Source organism: Panicum virgatum, chromosome 4K (assembly GCF_016808335.1).
Source record: "Panicum virgatum strain AP13 chromosome 4K, P.virgatum_v5, whole genome shotgun sequence".
Taxonomy (NCBI): Eukaryota; Viridiplantae; Streptophyta; class Magnoliopsida; order Poales; family Poaceae; genus Panicum; species Panicum virgatum.
In genome coordinates, this window is record NC_053139.1 from 1293614 (window position 1) to 1317362 (window position 23749).

General features: G+C 51.2%; 2 protein-coding genes across 2 annotated transcripts; both read left to right on the forward strand.

Moving 5' to 3' along the window:
• Positions 1 to 1507: 1507 nt before the first annotated feature.
• On the forward strand, positions 1508 to 2962 carry LOC120702422. The gene is made up of 2 exons (XM_039986218.1): positions 1508 to 1956; positions 2118 to 2962. The coding sequence occupies exons 1-2, from the start codon at positions 1723 to 1725 to the stop codon at positions 2736 to 2738; spliced, it is 855 nt and encodes a 284-aa protein (XP_039842152.1). The 5' UTR covers positions 1508 to 1722; the 3' UTR covers positions 2739 to 2962.
• A 15938-nt stretch (positions 2963 to 18900) lies between these two features.
• Positions 18901 to 20342, forward strand: LOC120702423. Its single transcript, XM_039986219.1, has 2 exons — positions 18901 to 19327; positions 19489 to 20342. Exons 1-2 carry the CDS (start codon positions 19094 to 19096, stop codon positions 20107 to 20109), a joined length of 855 nt encoding a protein of 284 aa, XP_039842153.1. The 5' UTR covers positions 18901 to 19093; the 3' UTR covers positions 20110 to 20342.
• Positions 20343 to 23749: the final 3407 nt, after the last annotated feature.

Below are 23749 nucleotides of genomic sequence, written 5' to 3' on the forward strand. Positions count from 1 at the left end.
AGTAGTACATATAGATGAACATTCTATAGGAGTAGCAATGCAGGTTTATTTACTTGATGCAAGAGTGATAAAAAAGATGAAACTTGTTGACATGGATTGCATGATGATGAGACTTGATCATATGTTGCATCCATTTTTGGGTGCAATGATCATATTGTGGGCAAATGCATGATGATCAGGAGATGCTTTTTTGAACAACTAGTAGGATGTGTTTAAATCTTTAAAATGAATGTGTGTGTGTGTGTGTTTTCTACCGTTTATTTAGAACAGGTCATATTTTTAGATAAAAGACAAGAATCATTTCAGCCGCTGTAGCAACCAAGAATGCACAAAGCCATCCATTAATATTACATCTTGAAAAACAATAAGAAGCACACAATGCCAGAGAACATCCTATAATCTTCAATACATGACTAATGACAACCTTACACAGGTATATAATCTGTTACTAAACCTTCACCCATGCTTGGCAAAGATAGATGTCCATCAACGTAGCCTCCAAACATTATTGGTAGCCTTCTGCAGCATTCGGCTAAGATGTGCTTTTATTGGTAGCCTCAAGCAGCATTAGAGAGAGAGAGAGAGAGAGAGAGAGAGAGAGAGAGAGAGAGAGATCAATTAATGACTACTAGCTACATTGGACGGAGACATTAGAGCTGCTTGAGAAGTTGACGTGGAAGCAGCTCACCCTGATGGTGTAGGGCATGGTGACTGCCAGCCCGTACTTGAACCTCACCTTGGCCTCCACCACCACCCGGCAGTCTTGCTTGGTGGCCTTCTCCGCCTTGAGCTCCTTGCCGGCCTTGCCATTTCTCGCCGTGCCGGCCTTGTGGTCGTACTGCCCGTACTTGGCCCAGAAGGCGACGCCGGCGACGTCCCGCGGGCTCCGCCACCCCGGCAGCGCGGCGGCGGCGTCGACCTCCCCGGCCAGGACGTAGCCCGTGGCGCTGTACCAGATCTGGGCGCTGACGGCGGCGAACCGCACCTGGGTGCGCCGGCTGGTGTTGTTGGCGACGAGGGTGAGGTTGTAGAAGCCGTTGAGCAGGCCGGGGCTGCCCTGCACCGGGACCCTCGACGTCGTGGCGTTCGCGACGGAGAAGGAGATGCGGGCCGGGGCGAGGCTGACGGAGATGCCGGCGGCGACGGCCATGGCGGCCAGCGCTCCGAGCAGCAGGGCGAAGACGCGCTGCTGCACATTCCACCTGCTCCAGGGACGGGGAGTAGCAATCGCCATGATCTATATACGTATGGATGGATGCAAATGTGCAATGTAAATCGATCGTGCTTTGGTTGCTTGCTGTGTTAGTTCTTGCAGGAATGAACGAACAGTAGTGCGCGAGTGATCGAGCATGCGTATACTCAGGCAATAGCACAGTGGTAGAGAAGAGAGCTAATGGACGACCTGCAATGCAAGCAATGGTGTAGTGTTGTAGCTCGCGCGCACAGGCACATCTCATCGTTCTTTGGAAAAAGCTAGCGCTTATTGGTAGCAGGGAACAAAACCCTTTTCTCTTTTACTTTGCTTCTCCAAGGCGCTCTCAATCGGCCCTGATCTTTTTTTTCTCAGTTACAAACAAAAACGTATCTCTGAACCTTGAGAAAAGAAAGAGACTCGCATGATGTCAGCCGACAGTCTATAGATATAGAAACAGGCAACCAACCTCAGCAGTCAGCAGGGCTCTTCAATCTCTAGTCGGCGGCGCCGTAGTGTGGAAACCAAACATGGGAATCGACGGCGGCGACGAGAAGCGCACAAGATTCCCGTGCCTCGACAGGGTACGCTACATGGTGACCGCCGTGGTGGTCGTGCTCACCGTCGCCGTCGCCGTGATGGTGATCACCGTCATCGTCCACCGCCCCGAGGACATCGAGCTCTCCATCCTCCACGGCCACATCGAGGCGTCCACTCTGTGGAGGCAGAGCGAGATCCCATTCTCATGGGCCCCTCGCTATCAGGTAGGGTGGTAACGTATCATGATCCCAGTAGTCTCTTCATAATCCAACTCGACTCTTATATAAATTTAGCTCAAAATTGTAAAAAATAAAGCTCGATCCTATAAGTATCAGGTTCTTAAGATTATCAGAGTTAAATTTTAAGACCATTTACCACTTTCCAGTTCCGCCGCCGCCGCCGCCACCACCACCGGCCGTGCGACGAGATCAAGCCGGTTGACAACGACGATGCAGCTGGCAGCTCGGACATCAGCTGCGCCGGCGAGAGCGGCCTCCCCAGCACGATCGTGACGTACGAGGCGGCGGCGTCCGTGGAATTCGCCGTCACCCTGAGCGCCTACAACCCCAGCGGCCGCGCTGACATCAACTGCACCGGCATCACCCTCCGCGTCGTCGACATGCCGGACCTCGCCCGGAACACCACGGGAGCCATGGAGGTCGTTCGCTTCCCGCTGCCGCGAGGGTTCCTCGTGAGGCGGCGGAGCTCGCACGCGGTGCGGAGGTGGGTGCGGGTCACCGACGCGCGCGTGCTGGCCTACCTCGCGAGCACGTACGCCGGCCGGACTAGCTTCCCGGCGACGGTGCAGGTGAACGTGTCCGTCGCCTTGGTGACGACCGTGGTGAAGAGGACGACCAACCCCAAGAACGTGAACCACTGGTGCTCGGTGGTGACCATCGGCCTGGACGAGCCCAGCACCACCGCCGATGCAGTCCGTTGCTGGGCCGGAGAAGAGCCACCCTACCTTTTTGGCTCCGTGCTGTCGGCGCCGCCGCCGGCTTCTTGAACGACAGACTGCTTGTTGCCTGTTTAGTATGGTACGGACCCGATAGGATCTGGCGGCGCGGCATTATCTTCTCTTGTTGTTTCGTGGACTTCATCGACCTGATCTTTTGTTGTTCTGTTCTTTGGCCAGCCGGCCCTGGTTTCAACAGCTTCAATATAATTGGAGCTGTCATGTACGTTTTACCAACAAGCGAGTGAGCGACTGAATGCATTTCTGAATTTTTGTGTTTGTTATCCCTTGTTCCACATTATAATATACTCCAGCTATTTTAAGATTTTTTTTCAAATCAAATATTTTAAATTTTGATTATAGATGGTTAAAAATTATAAACATTGACAAAATGAAATGATCAGGGGCGGAGTCACAGGGTAATGCCAACACAGCCCAACGCATAATACATATATTATAAAAAAGAAAAACATGCATGTTAAAAATTGCTGCTTGTGGCCTACAGCCTGCCGCGGTCACTCTTGCCTATTGCCGACTGCCCGGTCAAGTGCAGCCGTGCAGGAGAGGCAAAGGCATTGTCCAGGCATCCAAAATTGGTATTTGCTCTCTACTTTGTAAAATGTCTAATTGCTTTTTCCATTGTCCCGTGTACATGTAACTTGTTGAGTATTATACAGTAGTTATTGCTAATGCTCTTGGCGTATTTATTTTTTACAATTGTTGAATCATGGAGAGGAACGGAGACATTGCATTTTTTAAAAAAATTTAATTTGGGATGAAGACGATATATATTACTATGAAAACAGTTTTTAGGGAAGGGTAAAAAGAAACATTTCTAGAGGTGGGTGGCGTACCCGCCCCTACTTCTCACATCTACAAATACTGTTTGTAGGGACGGGTTACATTGGACCCACCTCCGGAAAAAATCGGATCTTTCCTACAAATAATTTTTGTAGGGATAATCAAGACTTCCATGTTCTTTAGAAAGCGTAGATCGAACAATAAGAAGAAGACTCATCATTTTTAAACAGTTATAGGTGTGCACTTCTCTTTTGCGTATTTTGAACTTAATATGTTTGATCTATTTGTAATTAGTTTATGCAACTTTCGCACTTATTGGTTGAATTTAGAACATAGTTTCTTATTTTTATTCTTTTGAACCGAATTCTAGAAAAAAATTGATAATTACAAACAAATTAATATATATTGAACCGTACATGAAAAATTGTTGCTGAATATCTGGTGACAAAATCCTAGATCCGCCACTGGAAATGATACTATTTTGTTCATAATGAAATAAACTATCATTATATATAACATTTTCAATTAAAATCATGTTGACAAGTAGCTCTTTTATTATCAAACCAATCATGTTGACAAGTAGCTCTTTTATTATCACCAGGTTCCTGCATGGTTGGAACAGTACTAGACGGGGGCGTCTATTTGTCGCTAACTGCGATTCGCGACGATTGCGTCGCAGAAACTTCTCCGGCGTCGCTCCCCCGCCAACCCCCACCTCCCTCGGCTCCGGCGCCGCCTCGGCGCCGCCCTCCGCCGCCGCCAACCCTAACCAAGCTCGCCGTCGTGCCGCCGCCGCCACCACCGCCCACCGGGGCTCCTGCCCTGCCCGGCCGGCGGCGCTCCCGCGCCGCCTCGCCTTCCGCCGGCCGAACCATCGCCGCCGCCGGTCCTCCGCCGCCCCCGGCCCCCTCTTCTACGGCCGCCGGCCATTGGAAGCTCCGGCAACCCGAAACCCTAAAGGTTCGCCCCCGCCCTCCACCACCCCGGCCGCCGACGACCTCGCCGGTGGCCGCTCCCCCACCTCCCACCCCCGACCGACCTCCCTCACCTCCCACCCCTCACCGGCGTGCTCGTCTCCGCGAGGAAGATGAATAGTGGCGGCGCTTCTTCTCCCTCATCCTCCTTCTGCGACGGCATCGCTCGCACTCGCGCGCGATGAATAGATTCCCCGTACTAGACTGATAAGACATTCAGTTAGAGGAGTTACAGAAACAGAAGCGTATATGCTCACCTAATGTACTCGTAATCACTATGAATGAATAAATATATGCAATTCTGCCTGTACGAGCATCTTCGAGAGATCGAGTTGACGATGGTTCCATCACCTCGCGAGAGACAAATGGAAAAGGCGTACCATGAAAAATATTGGTACGCGTAGCCTAGGGATCTCTGTCCCGGGACTTTTCCCTTTGTCAAATGAAATCCATGAAAAGAAACGAAAAAACAAAGACTATGGAGCCAGGCTGGCATGAACCAAATCAACCAGGGATCCGGATCCCACGGTCCGGGTCGCCCCCAGTTTGGAGCGCTGCTAGCCCGCCGTCGTCGAGGGTCGGCAGGGTGGCCAGCACCGCGGTCCTCAGACGTGAGTCCTCGCAAAGGGGGACGACACCGTGAGGAAGGATCAGGTGCTTCGGGATGAAGATCTCCCCTGTCACCGCCCGCACCAAGACCTCCAGGGCTTCCTGGATCAGATCGCTGTCCTCCCCGCGGTGAGCCCTGCTGCAGTCTTGGGGCCCGTTGAAACTCCAGGCAGGACGCGGCCGCTGCTTCAAAGGGACGATCCGGCGCTTCAAGAAGTCCCCGAGCACGTGCAGCGAGGTAAGGCCGTCCTCCGCCAGCGCCCTGATCTTGCTCAGCACGGAATCGAACTCCGACGGCAGGGACGGCTTGGCCCTCCAGGATTGGCGGTCGGAGGCGAGTCCCCCAGTCGGCATGACAAGGCGCTCGTTGGCTTCGGTGGTGGCGATTACCCACTCCTTGCGCCATTCTTCCCACTTCCCGTCAGTGAGCCCGGGGGTGTAGGGCGTCCGTAAGTCGCTCCTCGTCTGGAAGTAGTACGCCCCTACTTCATCCTTGCCCTTCCCGGACTTGACCAGGATGAAGAAGTGGCGGAAGAGGATGACGCAGGGCCGCACCCCCACAAACATCTCGCACAGGTGGACAAAGATGGACGTCAGGAGGATGGAGTGGGGCGTGAGATGTTGAAGCTGGGGGCCGAAATCTTTCTGCAGCAGCAGAAAGAATGAGGAGATCGGCAGCCCCAGGCCAGTTGAAATGTGTGAGATAAATAGCACAAATTCCCCGGCGCGCAGATCGCCGAGGGGAATCGAGCCTGCTTGAATCCCCAGGCAGTCTCCTGTGGACTCCACCCAAGCAAGCGGCGCACCGTGTTCAGCTCCTCCTCGGTCTGGAAATGACGGGGGCGAATGAGGGACGCCATCTCGCTATGGAGGCGAGGAGCAATCTACGCAGGAGAGCAAGGGCGAGGAGGCTCGAAGGCAAAGGGGCGCAAAGGTTTGGAAGGAAGAAGGCGAATGCAGAAAGATAACCGCGATATGCGGTTTGGCCCTTTATGCAGCCTGTCCCATCCGGCGCGCCCCGAAACCATCGCTGGAACCCAAGCGACGCTCGCGCCTGGTGTTAACCGCCCAGTCCATGACAAGGGGGCCCAGGCCCGCCTGTTAGAGAGGGCGGGTAACAAAGAAAGGCGTGAAAAGACGGGATATGAACCGTCGCCCGCGCGCGAAGCGAGGCGGAAGCTGAGCTGACGTGCGCGCATAGAGCGCTGGCATGACCAGACTTTTCGGGAACTGCGCTGGTGGTAAATATCTCGTTTACTCCGGCCGCAACAATGCCGAGCGTCGCTCGCGTGACTAGGTGTACCACTGTATGTGGGTACCACAAGTCAGTAAGCCGTTGCGATGTGATGAGGCAACGAAAAACTCGATGGATGGTCAAAACTGGACTAGACTCCTGCAGTATGCATAGTCTAACACTAGAGGCTTCAAGCTATGCAGGGCCAAATCACAGTAGTGGCCCCACCTGCGGGTTCGTCACCTCTCCCGAGGTGGGCCCGGGGGCCACTGTCGGTACCCTGTAGCAGGGATACCCACTCCTACTGCAGCAAAACAGGACTCGCGTAGTCATCCGTAACTGCGCCATAAGAGGCAGAGCAGCCGGGCCCCACGGGTCAGGCTCTTTCCTCATCGCGCCAACGGCCCCGGATCCACTCCCCGCTCTGGGACGGGTCAGGTGATGCTACGTGTCCATGAGGAGGAGAAGCTCCGAGCCAATAGCCGAGGGCGCGGACCCCCCATAGAGGTCCGGGACCTCCTCGCGCCCGTCCGGACCTCCCACGCGCGTAGAACCAGCATACCGCCGGGGCGGGGTCCAAGGGCGCCACGTTTCCCGCAGGCGCGGGCGCGAGTCTTCTGCTGGAAGACTCGCCCACCCACCGCATTCAATGTGGGTGGTTGAGGCGTGCTCTGCTGCCGCGGCACGCGGGGCAGCCTTTGTCAGGCCTCACTATCGACCGCATATTACCGAGGTACACAGTGCAGCCGCATGCGCCGCATCCGCGTAGAGCCGTCTGCCGCATTAAATGGATACGGCGGCACGGCACATTTTCATCATACTGTCTACGCTGCAAGCTACACGGTCCGTTCAGCTACGCTGCAGGTAACACCGCAAGGTACACCCTGGCGCCGTTTCGACAAGACAGGGCATGGATCTGCCGGACGGAGGATCTTCACGGGTAGAAGGAAATCCGAGAATAAGATCTCCGTCGCCTGTAATGCCATAATATGTGAACAGTATGTTATTTTATACTACATCGATTGGGCCCACCTATCGGGGACCCAACGGCTATGTACGCTCCTCCCTTGAGATATAAAAGGGAGGCACTCGCCGCACACAAGAAAACTCATTCTAAACTCATTCTAGACTCAGACTCACGCTGGACTCAGCACCAGACAACCCTGTTCTCAACCTCTGGAGAGCACAAGCAATACAACACACAGTGGACGTAGGGTATTATGCTCCGGCGGCCCGAACCACTCTAAAACCTCTGTGTTCATCATTTCTTCCCTGGAGATTGAACTAATCCTAGCTAACCCCCGAGTACTCACCCTCTAGGTTTAAACGGGTGCACTACGCTACCCGGCTGTGGATTTGCACACCATGACATACCTCCTCCTCCTCCTCCTCCCTCTCCCTTCGTCCCGGCGCCCCCCTCCCTCCTTTCAGCGGCCTCGAGCTCCGGCAAGGCACGCTCCGGCGTGGACGGTGGCAAATCGGAGCGGATTCGACGCGGACAGCTCGAGCTCCCTTGGTGAGCTCTCTTTCCTCGGGCACGCAGAGGCGGAGGCCGGCAGCGGCGCGTGCAGGCCTCCTCCTCCAGATCCGCCGGCTCGAGCTCGAGCTCCAATCATGGCGGGGGTGCGGCCCGATGGGGAGGACAGCTCGGCGGCGTTGAGCTCGGCGGCCCTACCTCCCTCCAAACGCCAGCCGGGATCGTGCGCGGCAGGGTGGCTGAGCGACGGCGGCAGGCGACCCCTGCTCGCGGAGCTATGCACGGTGCGGAGCTGCCGCTGCGCGCGGCGGCGCGCGCGGGCCGGCGCCCCTCTCCTCCCTCGATTCGGAGCGGTGGACAGCCCTACTCTCCTCCTCCTCCCTCGATTCGGGTCGGCGTGCACGGTCTCCATTGGCACTTGCCCGCCTCCCTCCGGCGGTGTGGATCTAGATCCGGCCCGAGCTCCCTCCCTCCGGCGGCCGCGTCCAGATCCGGAGGGGCGCGCAAAGCTCCGCCGGCTACGCCCTTCCTCCTCCGTGCCGCCGGCGCTGGCTGCTCTGCCTCGGAGGAGGTGCGAAGGATGGTGGCATGTGGCTCGAAGGAGGGCGGTGGTGCGCGGGGCGGAGATGGCCAACTACCGCTGGCCCTCCCTCACCTGCTGCTCTCCATGGCCAGCGCTTTCTTCTCACCCTCCCCTTCTGCTTTGCGCGGTGGCCGGCAGCACCCTCCCTCTCTCTCCCGGTGTGAGGCCGTTGGTGGCGTCATAGCGTGCGGCCGCTACCTCTGCCCGATTTGGGGGACCGCCGCTCGTCTGCAATCATAGTGGACGCCATAGCGTCCCCCACTGCAGCCCTTTTGAATGCCAAATGGTACTGGAGTACGGGATAGCTAGTGTTTGCTATCCCGGACCCACTGCAGAAAGCCGATCGACAATGTTTCCAGTAGGGACTAATTTTCCGGTATGTATGAATGTATCCATCATGGCCCACAGTCTCGCGATGTATCAAGTATGATTGGAAATTGAACGATTGGTGTACCTAAAGAGTATAAACAATTAGTCCGTGTGGGCGCGGCAGTTTTGTGTTGGTCTGTTTGGCGCTGCAGAAACTCTGTGATTTTTTTATAACAAACAACCATTCTTTTTGCAGGTGATCTACTCTACAACACATTGGCTACGCACATGGGCTATCCTTTAGTCGTCTACCTCACAGGACGTCCTTGTAGCGGCGTCTCATTTTTTGGAGCAGGTGGCCAAGGAATTTTTTGCCCTAGCACATGTGTGGCTGTTTAGTCTTAGGATTGACAGTCATTAGTTTGTCCGGTTTTGTAAGACTTTTGTAGGCTGTGTGCTTTTTAGCAGAGGCTGGAAAAATTTCAAAACGATGTATCACCTTGATGTATCACTTTGAAATTAATAATAGTTCCCTTTTCCAAAAAAATAAAATAAAATCCATCATGGCAACAAAGGCGCGCGGGGTTAATTTAATTTTGTCAATTGTACGCTGCTGAACGTGCATCTGGTGGTCACGTCGTCACATCATAACTTGGTCTTTATAAATGGATGAAAGCCAGTACTTTCAAGGGATGCAAGTTATGCGATTTGTATGCTTCAAGCAATATATGATCCACACTGGTCTTTATTTTCTTTTCGCTGGCACAAACTTTTTCTTTACCAAAGGCGGGTTGCTCTGTATATGCTGCTCCAAGTGCGTGCTACGCATCAATGGAATAATGAAGTTCACACCCTAGTACCAGGTTGCTGCATTAATACAGTATATATATCTAGTATTATATGAGTAGTTAAGGAAAATATGTACAGTTTGAAGTTCGAACTACATTAATTATGCCAGGAAGCTGTCCAGATGATTTATTAGAAATTTGTTATTTTTATATCTCACAAACGAAATCGAGTCTGGAGTCTGGACAAGATATTTTACAATGTTGTGTATCATCAATCATTTATATGTGTAATTTTTTTGGTAAATTTAGATAATTTTTTTGTCGTGATTTGCACGGGTTTTCACAAATGTTGTGGTTTCCACCAGATATGTTCCCGTTTATCTTTAGGCAACCTACAAGTAAATGAAAGAATCTTCATGCCAATAGCCCCTCTTGAATAAATCCGTGCAAATGCGACTTAATTTGAGTTGAGAACTTCAATCTGAATGGACAGGTTCCATCATAGCAAAGCCGACCAATTGAGGGCGTATCCACATGCCCAAGCCACGCCACAGCCGACAAATCGAGGCCCGGAGTCCTCATTAGAATTGTGAGCCATTAGCTAGGTATTGATCGAGCTTATGTCTACCGTGGACGAGTCCTCTGTGACGATGAGTATCTCTGTTGCCTCGGTACTAGATGATGATGATGTCGTAGGCGGCGTCGCGTCGCCGTCGTCCCGCCGGGATATGCCGGTGTGGGTGGCCACCGCCCACAGCAGGGTGATGAACTCCCCGCCCTGCGCCAGCGCCTCCTTGTGCGCCTTCACGTGCTGCTCGCTGGCCGTCGGCGCCGCGTACACCACCACCTCCGTCCACAGCCCGGCCAGCAGCTCCCACACGCGATCACGCGCGTCCGCCTCCGCCGCTGCTTCGTACCTGTCCATCAGCACCTTCCCAAGCCTCGCTCCCTTGCCGAACACCGTCGCCGGCGACTCCTCCTCCTCCTTCAGCCCTGCCGCGATCTCCATCACCTTGCGCTCCCGGCAGAAGAAGTACCCGTAGCACCCTGACTTGTTCTTGAGCTCCTTATTCAGCTCCTCGTACACGCGCTCCGTCGCGTCCTTGTCGACGGGAAGGAGCTCCGGGTGGAAGGCCACCAGGTACGCGCAGTACCGGGACAAGCCCACGGCCACCTTGCGGCCGGGTCCCGGTGGCGTCTTCTTCGGCAGCGGGAACCTCGCCTCCAGGAGCTCGGTGGCGATGTGCCAGGTGAGGATGACCTCGGCGAGGTCGTCGTCGCCGTCGCACGCCCACGAGAGCTCAAGCTCGTCGAACTGCAGCGCTGACTGCTTGCCGGGAAGGGCAACGTCGTCACGGGCAGTAGCCAGCCGCTCCACGATGGCCTTCTTGGCCTGCCTGGGCACAGCCTCGGTCGGCAGCATGAACGACGACGACGCCCGGAAGAAGCACCACAACATGGAGAACTGCTTGAAGCAGACGTTGGGGCGGCTCAGTTTGTTCCGCACCCACAGGATGCGGCGGATGATCCCACTGAGAAAGCGGCTGGCACGCCAATTGCGTTTGGAGGTGTAGCGGCAGAGCAGCGACACTGTGAACCCGTTAGAAAGCAGGAACACGATGATCTCCCAGACCTCCTCGTAGGCGAAGGTGAGGGAGAGAAGGGTGGTGATGAATAGGTTAACTGTGGAGAAGAGAACTGGTGGTAACTGGTTAGCTTTGCTGAGCAGGCAGACGACCATCCTCAACATGCCGATGGATACAGGGAAGTTGTCGGTCCGGAAGCTGTGGAAGGCATAGACCACATCCCCATTGTTGCACAGAATGATCATGAGGATGCACAAGGCCCACACAACAATGGGGAACATGATGTAGTTGATGAGGAAGAAGGAGGGGCCAGCGTACGTGACGGGATGAACGGAGTGGTAGTACTCGCAGAGGAACTGGATCTCGTCATTGAGCACTTGGAAAAGCTCATCGGCATTTTCTTCCTTGCGCTTGTCTTCTTCCCACAGGCCTTTGAAGATGAGGCTATGGCAGTTGCGGGCTTCGGCGGGGGGTGATGGGGAAGTCCTCCAGCCTCCGGCGCAGGAGCTTGTAGAGAGCGAAGGAGAGGCAGAGCCTCTTGAGACTCGAGTCCCTCTGGAGCATCTGGTCTTTGTCTGAGAGCCTCCAGATGCCGCCGATGGTGACGACCACAGCGGAGTCAGCTTCCGCGATAACCTCCTTTAGGTCGAGACGGTATCCCTTCGATCTCGCCTCCTTCTTCAGCTCCTCTTCGCCCATCACTGCATATTTGCACCGCTTCAAGAGCTCCGACCCAATCTGCTGGCCATTCAACTCTTCTTCATCTTGCTGCAGAATCTGGGTCATGTAGGAGGCCACAAGCTGGGGGTTCCTGCCGTAGGCGAAGGAACGCTTTCCCAGCTCCGAGGTCACAAACCTCTGCACCAGCTTGGTAGCAGCAAGCAACCACAGGACGCCGAAAAAACGCCTTCCTGCCGGTGCTTCTGAGGTTGTAGAAGACGAGGTAGCCCAGCCAGGAGATCCTTGCAGCACGCTCGATGGTGCCTGCATACCCATGCATGTCTGCAGTAGCCAGGAATATCGCCTCCACCTTCTTGTGGAGGAGCTCCACCAGGAGCATCCACATGAGGATCGTTTGAGCTCGCAGCGGGAGCTCGCTCACCTCACCGGTGGCGGTGCCTTGGTTCTTAGCCTCGGAGAAGACATAGGACATGACAGGGAGGAAGAGGGAGAGCAAGACGTAGAGGCATATGCGGATGCTGGGCTTGAGGAAGGCGCTGACATCGGAGAAGCGGCTGAAGAGATTGACGATGAAGAAGATCGCGGCCAGGAACAACATGAAGATGGAGGTGATGGCTGGCTCATTCTTCTGGTCAGTGTAGGAGTAGGTGAGGTTGGACACATAGGCTAATGTACTGTTGCAATAGTAATAGCCGGTTCTGTTGGAGAATATCATCTTTCTCTCCGGCGAGCTCTTCATGTGAAAACCTAGACCTTTTGGTCGGGCAACGGTGGCGCCAGTGGCGTCACTCCCTTCTTTGAGGCATTGCTTTCTTTGATCTGCCGACTTTGGAGCCGTGGGGTGCCTACCCCATCCACCTCTCCGGCGTCGACTGTTGGCTCGCGGTGGGGGCGGCTGTCACCGTCACCTTACCCTTCGATCCTGCCTTCGCTTCATCTTCCACGCCATCACTTTTGATTGCTCAGGTCGCTTTAGTCGGGCGGATGCTTTGCCGCCGTGATCGTGGTCCTGGGTGGATGCTTTGCCACCTCTTCTCTGTTCGGATCCGTCGTGGTTGCGGACTTGGTCGTGCCATCTAGGTGGATGCTTTGCCACCTCTCTCGGTTCGGGCGGATGCTTTGCCGCCACGATTCTTCTTCACCTGGCGGATGCTTTGCCGCTGGGTTTTCTGGTGCTGTGACGAAGACTGTGCAACCTTAGTGATATTGCATTCTCTTTATGCAAGTTCGATTGTTGTGGTGGTGTGTGTTGCTTAGGTTTGTGGGTTGAGTGCGTTGTCCTCCCTGTCTTGCTTGTTGCTGTTCGTGTTGTTGTTGTGTGTTCTCGCTTGTGTTTGTGTTTTTTCAGTGTTCTTCTATTTTTAGTCCTTTGTGCTCTTGTGTTGGTCAAGCTCTGTGTTGGCCGCATCAAGATTATTTCTGTAATTGCTTTCTTTTTAATGAAAAACGTGCTCAGGCACGATCGCGAAAAAAAGGAATGCTCAACAGTCCATAGAATATGTGATAGGCAACGGGACCATTTACATCGAAATGTATATATCTACCATCTCAAGTTCAAATCTCTCCTAGGCATTCATAGGGATACGGTTTGACTGTGCATATTTACAGGGGTGTGCGTACCTATATGTATTATGTATGCGAGTTTCTATATGCATATACCTATGCCCAAGGATGCTGGACCAATTAGTTGAAACACTTCGGTGGCACCCCACAGGTCTGCAGTTCGAACCCCGTGTGGGGAAAAAGTCCCCCTCGTTGGCGCAGCCAGGTTCGGGGGGGGGGGGGTTCTCGACCGAGAAGCCGGTTGCCTCCTCTTAATGAAATACTGTTGGGGTTGTAATACCCCACCCAGTCGATTTATGTATATACCTATATTTATAAAGGAGGATGCAATGAAAAAGAGAAACTTATTAATGATCCATGTGACTACTAATAATACCGACAAGGATAAGAATTTGTAGGGAAGGGTACATGGACTGACACACCAGCTTCAACCCCATAGCTCAAGTCACAACATTAGCCAAAATGCTAGAGAAATATCAAATAGGTTGCTGACGGTGGAATCGAAATCTTATGCACTCATAAAAAACATGAGGACGCTATTGATCTATAGAGCAGAATATAGGAGTGGGATCTTGAAGGCTATGGAGCTTTGGTTATAATCCCTACGATGACCACTCTTAACTGAGATAACACAGTGCCATGGTGGAGGACAAGACGGATGCGGCACTGTCATGCACATTCACTTGACCGTTAGCCACTCGCCAGCTCCTCGTGGTTAATCAACTTGCTGTCACGACTAAGCATGTTCGGCCACGTAATGAGGCGGCTTGTTAGTTTAATTTTTCCAAATTCATGGTGATGAACTCATGCATTGATTTAATTTGTGATGATGATGAAATTGGCTAGTTTGATTAACAATGATGAACTTTTGTTTACTACTTATGTCTTGTGATAATGAATGTTTGTACATTATATATGCTGAATTCATCTGATGATGAACTTGTTATAGAAGTATGAGTGGGGGTAGTAGTACATATAGATGAACATTCTATAGGAGTAGCAATGCAGGTTTATTTACTTGATGCAAGAGTGATAAAATAGATGAAACTTGAAGACATGGATTGCATGATGATGACTTGATCATATGTTGCATCCATTTTTGGTGCAATGATCAGATTGTGGGCAAATGCATGACAATCAGGAGATGCTTTGTTGAACAACTAGTAGGATGTGTTTAAATCTTTAAAATGAATGTGTGTGTGTGCACTACCGGACTCGGCTACTTTGCCGAGTGCCACAGACACTCGGCAAAGACCGGAAAACACTCGGCAAAGTAGTTGCCGAGTGTAGCTCACGACGAAGCGCACATGGCTTTTCATCTCCCAGCGAAGCCGGCTTTGCCGAGTGCCATTTCTCGGGCACTCGGCAAAAAAAGTTGAAACGGGACGGGCGAACGGGCGAACGGAATGGGTGAACGTGTCACACCCTGAAATTTTTGAATTTCAGGATGTGATTAAAATTAAAAATAAAACAACAATTTTCTTATAATTTTAAAATTTTCCCAACATTTATTTTCTTTACAGAGAATTTAGTGTAAAAGAAAATAGATTGGTTGTTTTTTTAAAATTAAATAAGGTTGTTCTTTTGTGTTGCATTCATGCCGCACTGCATTGTTCTTTTTGTTGGGGTTCAGTTTGAATTTGAATTCTTGAATTCGAATTTGAATTGAATGTGCTTGAGTCATTTCCAGAAAATGCAAAACATTCCTTTTTCCCCTAAGCCATTTCAGCCCAGCCGGCCCAACCCCATCTCTTTTTCTTTTCTTTCCCGCGGCCCAAAACCTCTCCACCGCTGGCCCGTTTAATTTTCTCCCGGCCCAACCCGTCCCGGTGCCCCGTCTCGCCGCAGGTGGCCCCCACCTGTCGGGGCCATCCCCGAGCTCGGGACGGACCAGGACTCTCCCCGAGTCCGGCCGCGCCCCGATTCCGCACCGCGCCGTCCACGCCTTGGCGTGCACACGGTGCACGCCAAGGTGGCCCCACCTCGCCCCTATTTAAGCGACGTCGCTCCTCCTGGAAACCCTATCGAACTGAAGCCGCCGCCTTTGCCCTCGCAAAACCCTAGCCGCAGCCGCCGCCATTGTTGGGCTCGCTCGGAGCTCCGTGGAGCCGCCACTCCATCGCTCTTCTTCGCCGTTTGGATGCCGCTGTAGCTTCGTCGGGTGGTAAAGCACCTCTCTGTCCCGTTTTCCCCTCTCCTTCTCGCTCTGCTTTGCTGGGGTTAGCTCGCCGGAGTTGGGCATCGCCGCACCGCCGCACTGAGCCCCTAGTTGAGTTCGCCAAGTCACGCTCTCGCTCCCCGTCCCAAAACATGGAATCGCATTTACGCGATACGCCGGCGATGCGCCGCCGCCCCAGCTCGCCGCCGGCAGCTCTGCACTGCCGCTTACGCCGCTGCCAGCCCGTCCAATCCATCCCAGCCGTCCGATCTAGATCGGGTGGCCCAAATTGGATCTAAACCAAAGTCAAACCCCAGGGTACCGGTCAACCATGGAGGATTTGCAAAAGAGCCCCTCGCTTTTCTAGAAATCAAGCCGCGGTCCCTGCCAGTTCAAAAGAATTTATAAACCAGCCCAGTTTCTTTTGTTTTAGCCCCTGTTCTTTTGTAAAATAGAACCCGTCGTCCTTGTGTTGTAGTTTAGCTTGCTACACCATGTTATTAAGGTTTAATTATGTTTTAGCCCCTGGTTTCTTCAGATCTAACCCCTGGAAGCTCTGTTTCTTTACAAATAAGCCCCTAGAACCTTGTTTTAGCCATAACTTTTCCGTTTTAACTCCGTTTTCATCGATTCTTGCGCTCACGTGGTCCTTGCAACATGTGCAATAGCTTTATCACCCTCTTATCCTCTGTGAGCATACTTTGTTGTGTCTTACAAATCTTTTTTGTTAGTCCTTAACCCTTTAGTTAATCGTGATTTGATCCCTGAGTCACCATTTATCTCATAGAATCGCCGTTTTAGTTCCGTTTTCCGCGTTTCTTGCACTCTCGTAATCGTAGCAGCGAGCCCGATCCTTTAGTACAGCCTTTTAATGCTTTTATATGATTAGTGTACTGTTCTTAGTGGTTTTTGTTTGTTACTTTGTATGTTTGCTCGATGATTGCTTCGAGTAGAAAGATCGCTGTTCGAAGATTGAAGAATCAAGATTTCCAAGTGAGCCAGAACGGAAGAGCAGTAAGAGTAGCTTTTCGTTGGAGAAAGGCAAATGACCCTAACCATCTTTCTATCTATGCTTATTTACAAGAGTATTATGATGATTTAATTGGAACATGGAGAATCACCCAAGAAAACCGTACAACCACAATACTACATGGCTCTGGTCTTGGCTGATTAATTAGAGACTCTAGCTTATGACAGTCTTACCGAAAGGGCAAGAGGTGATGCATCGATGGGGTATAGCTCGGTCCTCTTGGGGCAATTGGTATTGTTTAATGGTCCTTTGGCAAGGTACCACCTCATTAGGACAATGTTATGACCACTTTGGCTTGAAACCTTAGCGGATTATCACGGGTTAGGGAATCTTTGTAAAGGTCTCGTAGCGTCCCTATGCAATCACACCTCGGAAGTGTGATACTGTGCCTAGCTAGCACATTGCGTGGTTGGATTCAAAGTTCTTCAGAACTTTTATGCGAATTGTGGTGAAAGTGTACAACCTCTGCAGAGTGTAAAACTGATATATCAGCCGTGCTCACGGTCACGAGCGGCTTGGACCCTCATATGATTAATTTAACTTAAAGATGAGCTCAAATCATATTCTGGTTATTTCTTGTAGCCTTGCTGAGTACCAACCATAAGTGTACTCACCCTTACTTACTGCTGCTCAGAAGGAGAATGTTGTGGTGAAGTCTGTTGAAGATGTTGCTGAGTTCTAGGCGTATGCAACCCCCAGTCGATTGCCTGTGAAGTTTGAAGCCTTCGTTTTCAGGATAAGCTGTATAACTCTGATAATCTTTTAGTTATTGTTTTTCTACTTTTCGTGATACTGTTACTGATTATTCACTTATAATGTCTCTATATGTATGAAACTTGATCCTGGCATACATATGGATATGCATTCGGTTTTGTTCTTAAAACCGGGTGTGACAGAACGGGACGAACGGGACAGGCGAACGGGACTCGCGAAGTGTGGCTTTGCCGAGTGCCACGTGGCCGGCACTCCGCAAAGTCTTCTTCCGCCGAGTGTCGTCTGTTTGCCGAGTGCTTTTTGGTAGGCACTCGGCAAATAGTAACTTTGCCGAGTGATCGATATTCTGCACTCGGCATACGTCGGGTTTCCGGTAGTGGTGTGTGTGTGTGTTTTTTTTTCTACCGTTTATTTAGAACAGGTCATATTTTTAGATAAAAGACAAGAATCATTTCAGCCGCCGTAGCAACCAAGAATGCACAAAGCCATCCATTAACAACTTGAAAAACAATAAGAAGCACACAATGACAGAGAACATCCTATAATTTTCAATACATGACTAGTGACAACCTTTCACAGATATATAATCTGTTACTAAACCTTCACCCATGCTCGGCAAAGATAGATGTCCATCGACGTAGCCTCCAAATTAAACATTATTGGTAGCCTTCTGCAGCATTCAGCTAAGATGTGCTTTTATTGGTAGCCTCAAGCAGCATTATTGAGAGAGAGAGAGAGAGAGAGAGAGAGAGAGAGAGAGAGAGAGAGAGAGAGAGAGAGAGAGAGAGAGATCAATTAATGACTACTAGCTACATTGGACGGAGACATTAGAGCTGCTTGAGAAGTTGACGTGGAAGCAGCTCACCCTGATGGTGTAGGGCATGGTGACAGCCAGCCCGTACTTGAACCTCACCTTGGCCTCGACCACCAGCCGGCAGTCTTGCTTGGTGGCCTTCTCCGCCTTGAGCTCCTTGCCGGCCTTGCCATTTCTCGCCGTGCCGGCCTTGTGGTCGTACTGCCCGTACTTGGCCCAGAAGGCGACGCCGGCGACGTCCCGCGGGCTCCGCCACCCCGGCAGCGCGGCGGCGGCGTCGACCTCCCCGGCCAGGACGTAGCCCGTGGCGCTGTACCAGATCTGGGCGCTGACGGCGGCGAACCGCACCTGGGTGCGCCGGCTGGTGTTGTTGGCGACGAGGGTGAGGTTGTAGAAGCCGTTGAGCAGGCCGGGGCTGCCCTGCACCGGGACCCTCGACGTCGTGGCGTTCGCGACGGAGAAGGAGATGCGGGCCGGGGCGAGGCTGACGGAGATGCCGGCGGCGACGGCCATGGCGGCCAGCGCTCCGAGCAGCAGGGCGAAGACGCGCTGCTGCACATTCCACCTGCTCCAGGGACGGGGAGTAGCAATCGCCATGATCTATATACGTATGGATGGATGCAAATGTGCAATGTAAATCGATCGTGCTTTGGTTGCTTGCTGTGTTAGTTCTTGCAGGAATGAACGAACAGTAGTGCGCGAGTGATCGAGCATGCGTATACTCAGGCAATAGCACAGTGGTAGAGAAGAGAGCTAATGGACGACCTGCAATGCAAGCAATGGTGTAGTGTTGTAGCTCGCGCGCACAGGCACATCTCATCGTTCTTTGGAAAAAGCTAGCGCTTATTGGTAGCAGGGAACAAAACCCTTTTCTCTTTTACTTTGCTTCTCCAAGGCGCTCTCAATCGGCCCTGATCTTTTTTTTCTCAGTTACAAACAAAAACGTATCTCTGAACCTTGAGAAAAGAAAGAGACTCGCATGATGTCAGCCGACAGTCTATAGATATAGAAACAGGCAACCAACCTCAGCAGTCAGCAGGGCTCTTCAATCTCTAGTCGGCGGCGCCGTAGTGTGGAAACCAAACATGGGAATCGACGGCGGCGACGAGAAGCGCACAAGATTCCCGTGCCTCGACAGGGTACGCTACATGGTGACCGCCGTGGTGGTCGTGCTCACCGTCGCCGTCGCCGTGATGGTGATCACCGTCATCGTCCACCGCCCCGAGGACATCGAGCTCTCCATCCTCCACGGCCACATCGAGGCGTCCACTCTGTGGAGGCAGAGCGAGATCCCATTCTCATCGGCCCCTCGCTATCAGGTAGGGTGGTAACGTATCATGATCCCAGTAGTCTCTTCATAATCCAACTCGACTCTTATATAAATTTAGCTCAAAATTGTAAAAAATAAAGCTCGATCCTATAAGTATCAGGTTCTTAAGATTATCAGAGTTAAATTTTAAGACCATTTACCACTTTCCAGTTCCGCCGCCGCCGCCGCCACCACCACCGGCCGTGCGACGAGATCAAGCCGGTTGACAACGACGATGCAGCTGGTAGCTCGGACATCAGCTGCGCCGGCGAGAGCGGCCTCCCCAGCACGATCGTGACGTACGAGGCGGCGGCGTCCGTGGAATTCGCCGTCACCCTGAGCGCCTACAACCCCAGCGGCCGCGCTGACATCAACTGCACCGGCATCACCCTCCGCGTCGTCGACATGCCGGACCTCGCCCGGAACACCACGGGAGCCATGGAGGTCGTTCGCTTCCCGCTGCCGCGAGGGTTCCTCGTGAGGCGGCGGAGCTCGCACGCGGTGCGGAGGTGGGTGCGGGTCACCGACGCGCGCGTGCTGGCCTACCTCGCGAGCACGTACGCCGGCCGGACTAGCTTCCCGGCGACGGTGCAGGTGAACGTGTCCGTCGCCTTGGTGACGACCGTGGTGAAGAGGACGACCAACCCCAAGAACGTGAACCACTGGTGCTCGGTGGTGACCGTCGGCCTGGACGAGCCCAGCACCACCGCCGATGCAGTCCGTTGCTGGGCCGGAGAAGAGCCACCCTACCTTTTTGGCTCCGTGCTGTCGGCGCCGCCGCCGGCTTCTTGAACGACAGACTGCTTGTTGCCTGTTTAGTATGGTACGGACCCGATAGGATCTGGCGGCGCGGCATTATCTTCTCTTGTTGTTTCGTGGACTTCATCGACCTGATCTTTTGTTGTTCTGTTCTTTGGCCAGCCGGCCCTGGTTTCAACAGCTTCAATATAATTGGAGCTGTCATGTACGTTTTACCAACAAGCGAGTGAGCGACTGAATGCATTTCTGAATTTTTGTGTTTGTTATCCCTTGTTCCACATTATAATATACTCCAGCTATTTTAAGATTTTTTTTCAAATCAAATATTTTAAATTTTGATTATAGATGGTTAAAAATTATAAACATTGACAAAATGAAATGATCAGGGGCGGAGTCACAGGGTAATGCCAACACAGCCCAACGCATAATACATATATTATAAAAAAGAAAAACATGCATGTTAAAAATTGCTGCTTGTGGCCTACAGCCTGCCGCGGTCACTCTTGCCTATTGCCGACTGCCCGGTCAAGTGCAGCCGTGCAGGAGAGGCAAAGGCATTGTCCAGGCATCCAAAATTGGTATTTGCTCTCTACTTTGTAAAATGTCTAATTGCTTTTTCCATTGTCCCGTGTACATGTAACTTGTTGAGTATTATACAGTAGTTATTGCTAATGCTCTTGGCGTATTTATTTTTTACAATTGTTGAATCATGGAGAGGAACGGAGACATTGCATTTTTTTAAAAAAAATTAATTTGGGATGAAGACGATATATATTACTATGAAAACAGTTTTTAGGGAAGGGTAAAAAGAAACATTTCTAGAGGTGGGTGGCGTACCTGCCCCTACTTCTCACATCTACAAATACTGTTTGTAGGGACGGGTTACATTGGACCCACCTTCGGAAAAAATCGGATCTTTCCTACAAATAATTTTTGTAGGGATAATCAAGACTTCCATGTTCTTTAGAAAGCGTAGATCGAACAATAAGAAGAAGACTCATCATTTTTAAACAGTTATAGGTGTGCACTTCTCTTTTGCGTACTTTGAACTTAATATGTTTGATCTATTTGTAATTAGTTTATGCAACTTTCGCACTTATTGGTTGAATTTAGAACATGGTTTCTTATTTTTATTCTTTTGAACCGAATTCTAGAAAAAATTGATAATTACAAACAAATTAATATATATTGAACTGTACATGAAAAATTGTTGCGGAATACCCGGTGACAAAATCCTAGATCCGCCACTAGAAATGATACTATTTTATTCATAATGAAATAAACTATCATAATATATAACATTTTCAATTAAAAATAATTACTTTAAGAGATATTATTAGGTAAAGATTAAAATATCTAATTCTAATTCAAAAGTTGTCTCCTATATTTTGGAAAGAAGGTAGTAAAATTATTAGGGGAGATCGATGGTCGTCCATATATTTTCTGATGAGGTGAGTAGTTAATTCGCAACAAGAAACGGCTACTCTTAATTAACTCTGTCATAGGTGTGGTGCGCTTAGGTCAGTCTCAGTGGAAGTTTCATGGACACAGATACTAAACTGAAAACTAGGTAACCATGCCAGATGAGTTTCATGGTGATGAAATTCTTCCCACATCCAATGAAACTACATTCTTCTCTCTCCTTGCCACGTCAGCAAAATTGATGATATTTAATGTTATGAAACTCGAACTGAGACTGGCTTTATCTACGGCTCTGCAATCGATTGTGATGCATGTTGTTTAGTGCGTGCACCTACATTAATCTACTCTGAATAAAAAGTGGGATGTAATGGTTGCATCATTTCGAGAGAAAGAGACAAATGGTAAAAGGCGTACCATGACAGCCTGCGCAGAGCAGTGTGCTTCTCTGCAAAGCAAAAGAAAAGAAAAATGCTGTAGCATCGTGTAGATGCGCACTTTCCTTTGTCAAAGGAAGTCTGCGAAAAGAAACGAACAAACAAAGACCACAGAGCCAGGCAGGCACGAATCAAACCAATCATGTTGACAAGTAGCTCTTTTATTATCACCAGGTTCCTGCATGGTTGGAACAGTACTAGACGGGGGCGTCTATTTGGCGCTAACTGTGATTTGCGACAATTGCATCGCAGAAGCTTCTCCGGCGTCGCTCCCCCGCCAACCCCCACCTCCCTCGGCTCCGGCGCCGCCTCGGCGCCTCCGCCACCGCCCTCCGCCGCCGCCAACCCTAACCAAGCTCGCCGTCGCGCCGCCGCCACCTTCTCGCCCCCGCCGCCACCACCGCCCACCGGGGCTCCTGCCCTGCCCGGCCGGCGGCGCTCCCGCGCCGTCTCACATTCCGCCGGCTGAACCATCGCCGCCGCCGGTCCTCCGCCGCCCCCGGCCCCCTCTTCTACGGCCGCCGGTCATTGGAAGCCCCGGCAACCCGAAACCTTAAAGGTTCGCCCCCACCCTCCACCACCCCGGCCGCCGGCGACCTCGCCGGTGGCCGCTCCCCCACCTCCCACCCCTCACCGGCGTGCTCGTCTCCTTGAGGAAGATGAATAGTGGTGGCGTTTCTTCTCCCTCATCCTCCTTCTGCGACGGCATCGCTCGCACTCGCGCGCGCGATGAATAGGTTCCCTCGTACTAGACTGATAAGACATTCAGTTAGAGGAGTTACAGAAACGGAAGCGTATATGCTCACCTAATGTACTCGTAATCACTATGAATGAATAAATATATGCAATTCTGCATGTAGGAGCATCTTCGAGAGATTGAGTTGACGATGGTTCCATCACCTCGCGAGAGACAAATGGAAGAGGCGTACCATGAAAAATATTGGTACGTGTAGCCTAGGGATCTCTGTCCCGGGACTTTTCCCTTTGTCAAATGAAATCCATGAAAAGAAACGAAAAAACAAAGACTATGGAGCCAGGCTGGCATGAACCAAATCAACCATGTTAACAAGTACGTGTAGCTCTTTTATTATCACCAGGTTCCTTCGTGTTTTTTTTTCTTTTGAGATGGTACATTACAACTCAGATATTTACATGCATGTACATTCACCATTTATGAATACATGTATACAAACTCTATTCCTTTAAGCATCTTTGAAGACTGACCTGGCAAATTCTTGAGATTAATGAAGTCACCACACCAGACATTCGGTTAGAGGAGATACAAAAGCGTATACACCCAAAAAAAAAATTAGACACTCCCGTACACACAAATATACTCATCATCACTATGAATAAACACAAACAAATCTGACATATATATGAGCACCTTCAAGAGATCAAGTCGACATACCTCGAGATTGATAAAATTACTATTGCAGACATCACCACATACTTGACGGGCACGTGATGAGCTACCACTGAAACAAATAATAGTATTTGTCATGTCGAGATGAATACTGGATTTGAATCGATAATTTAACTCGGTGGCACCCAGTGGCGGAGCCACCAGGTATGGCTGGTGTCTGGCGAATTTCCCAGCGACAGTTCCTGCGAGGGTTAGCCACTATGAAAATAGAGGTCTGTTTATCTGGAAATTAGAGGAAGAAGAAGATAAAATATTTAGACCACCTCTAGCTGATTACTCATCCCTCTCTCCAATACAAAAAAATCTATTGATTTGGTAATGGGAGGCGCTCCAACAGATTACCAATTTCATCTCTAATACCTAATTTTTTTATCCCCAAAACACACCTCCC

Excerpts from the sequence above, each read along its gene's own strand:
- LOC120702423 (XM_039986219.1), top strand. The coding sequence starts at position 19,094 with ATGGGAATCGACGGCGGCGACGAGAAGCGCACAAGATTCCCGTGCCTC. Across the intron at positions 19,328-19,488 it reads CATCGGCCCCTCGCTATCAG|TTCCGCCGCCGCCGCCGCCA; the intron begins GTAGGGTGGTAA and ends ACCACTTTCCAG.
- LOC120702422 (XM_039986218.1), top strand. The coding sequence starts at position 1,723 with ATGGGAATCGACGGCGGCGACGAGAAGCGCACAAGATTCCCGTGCCTC. Across the intron at positions 1,957-2,117 it reads CATGGGCCCCTCGCTATCAG|TTCCGCCGCCGCCGCCGCCA; the intron begins GTAGGGTGGTAA and ends ACCACTTTCCAG.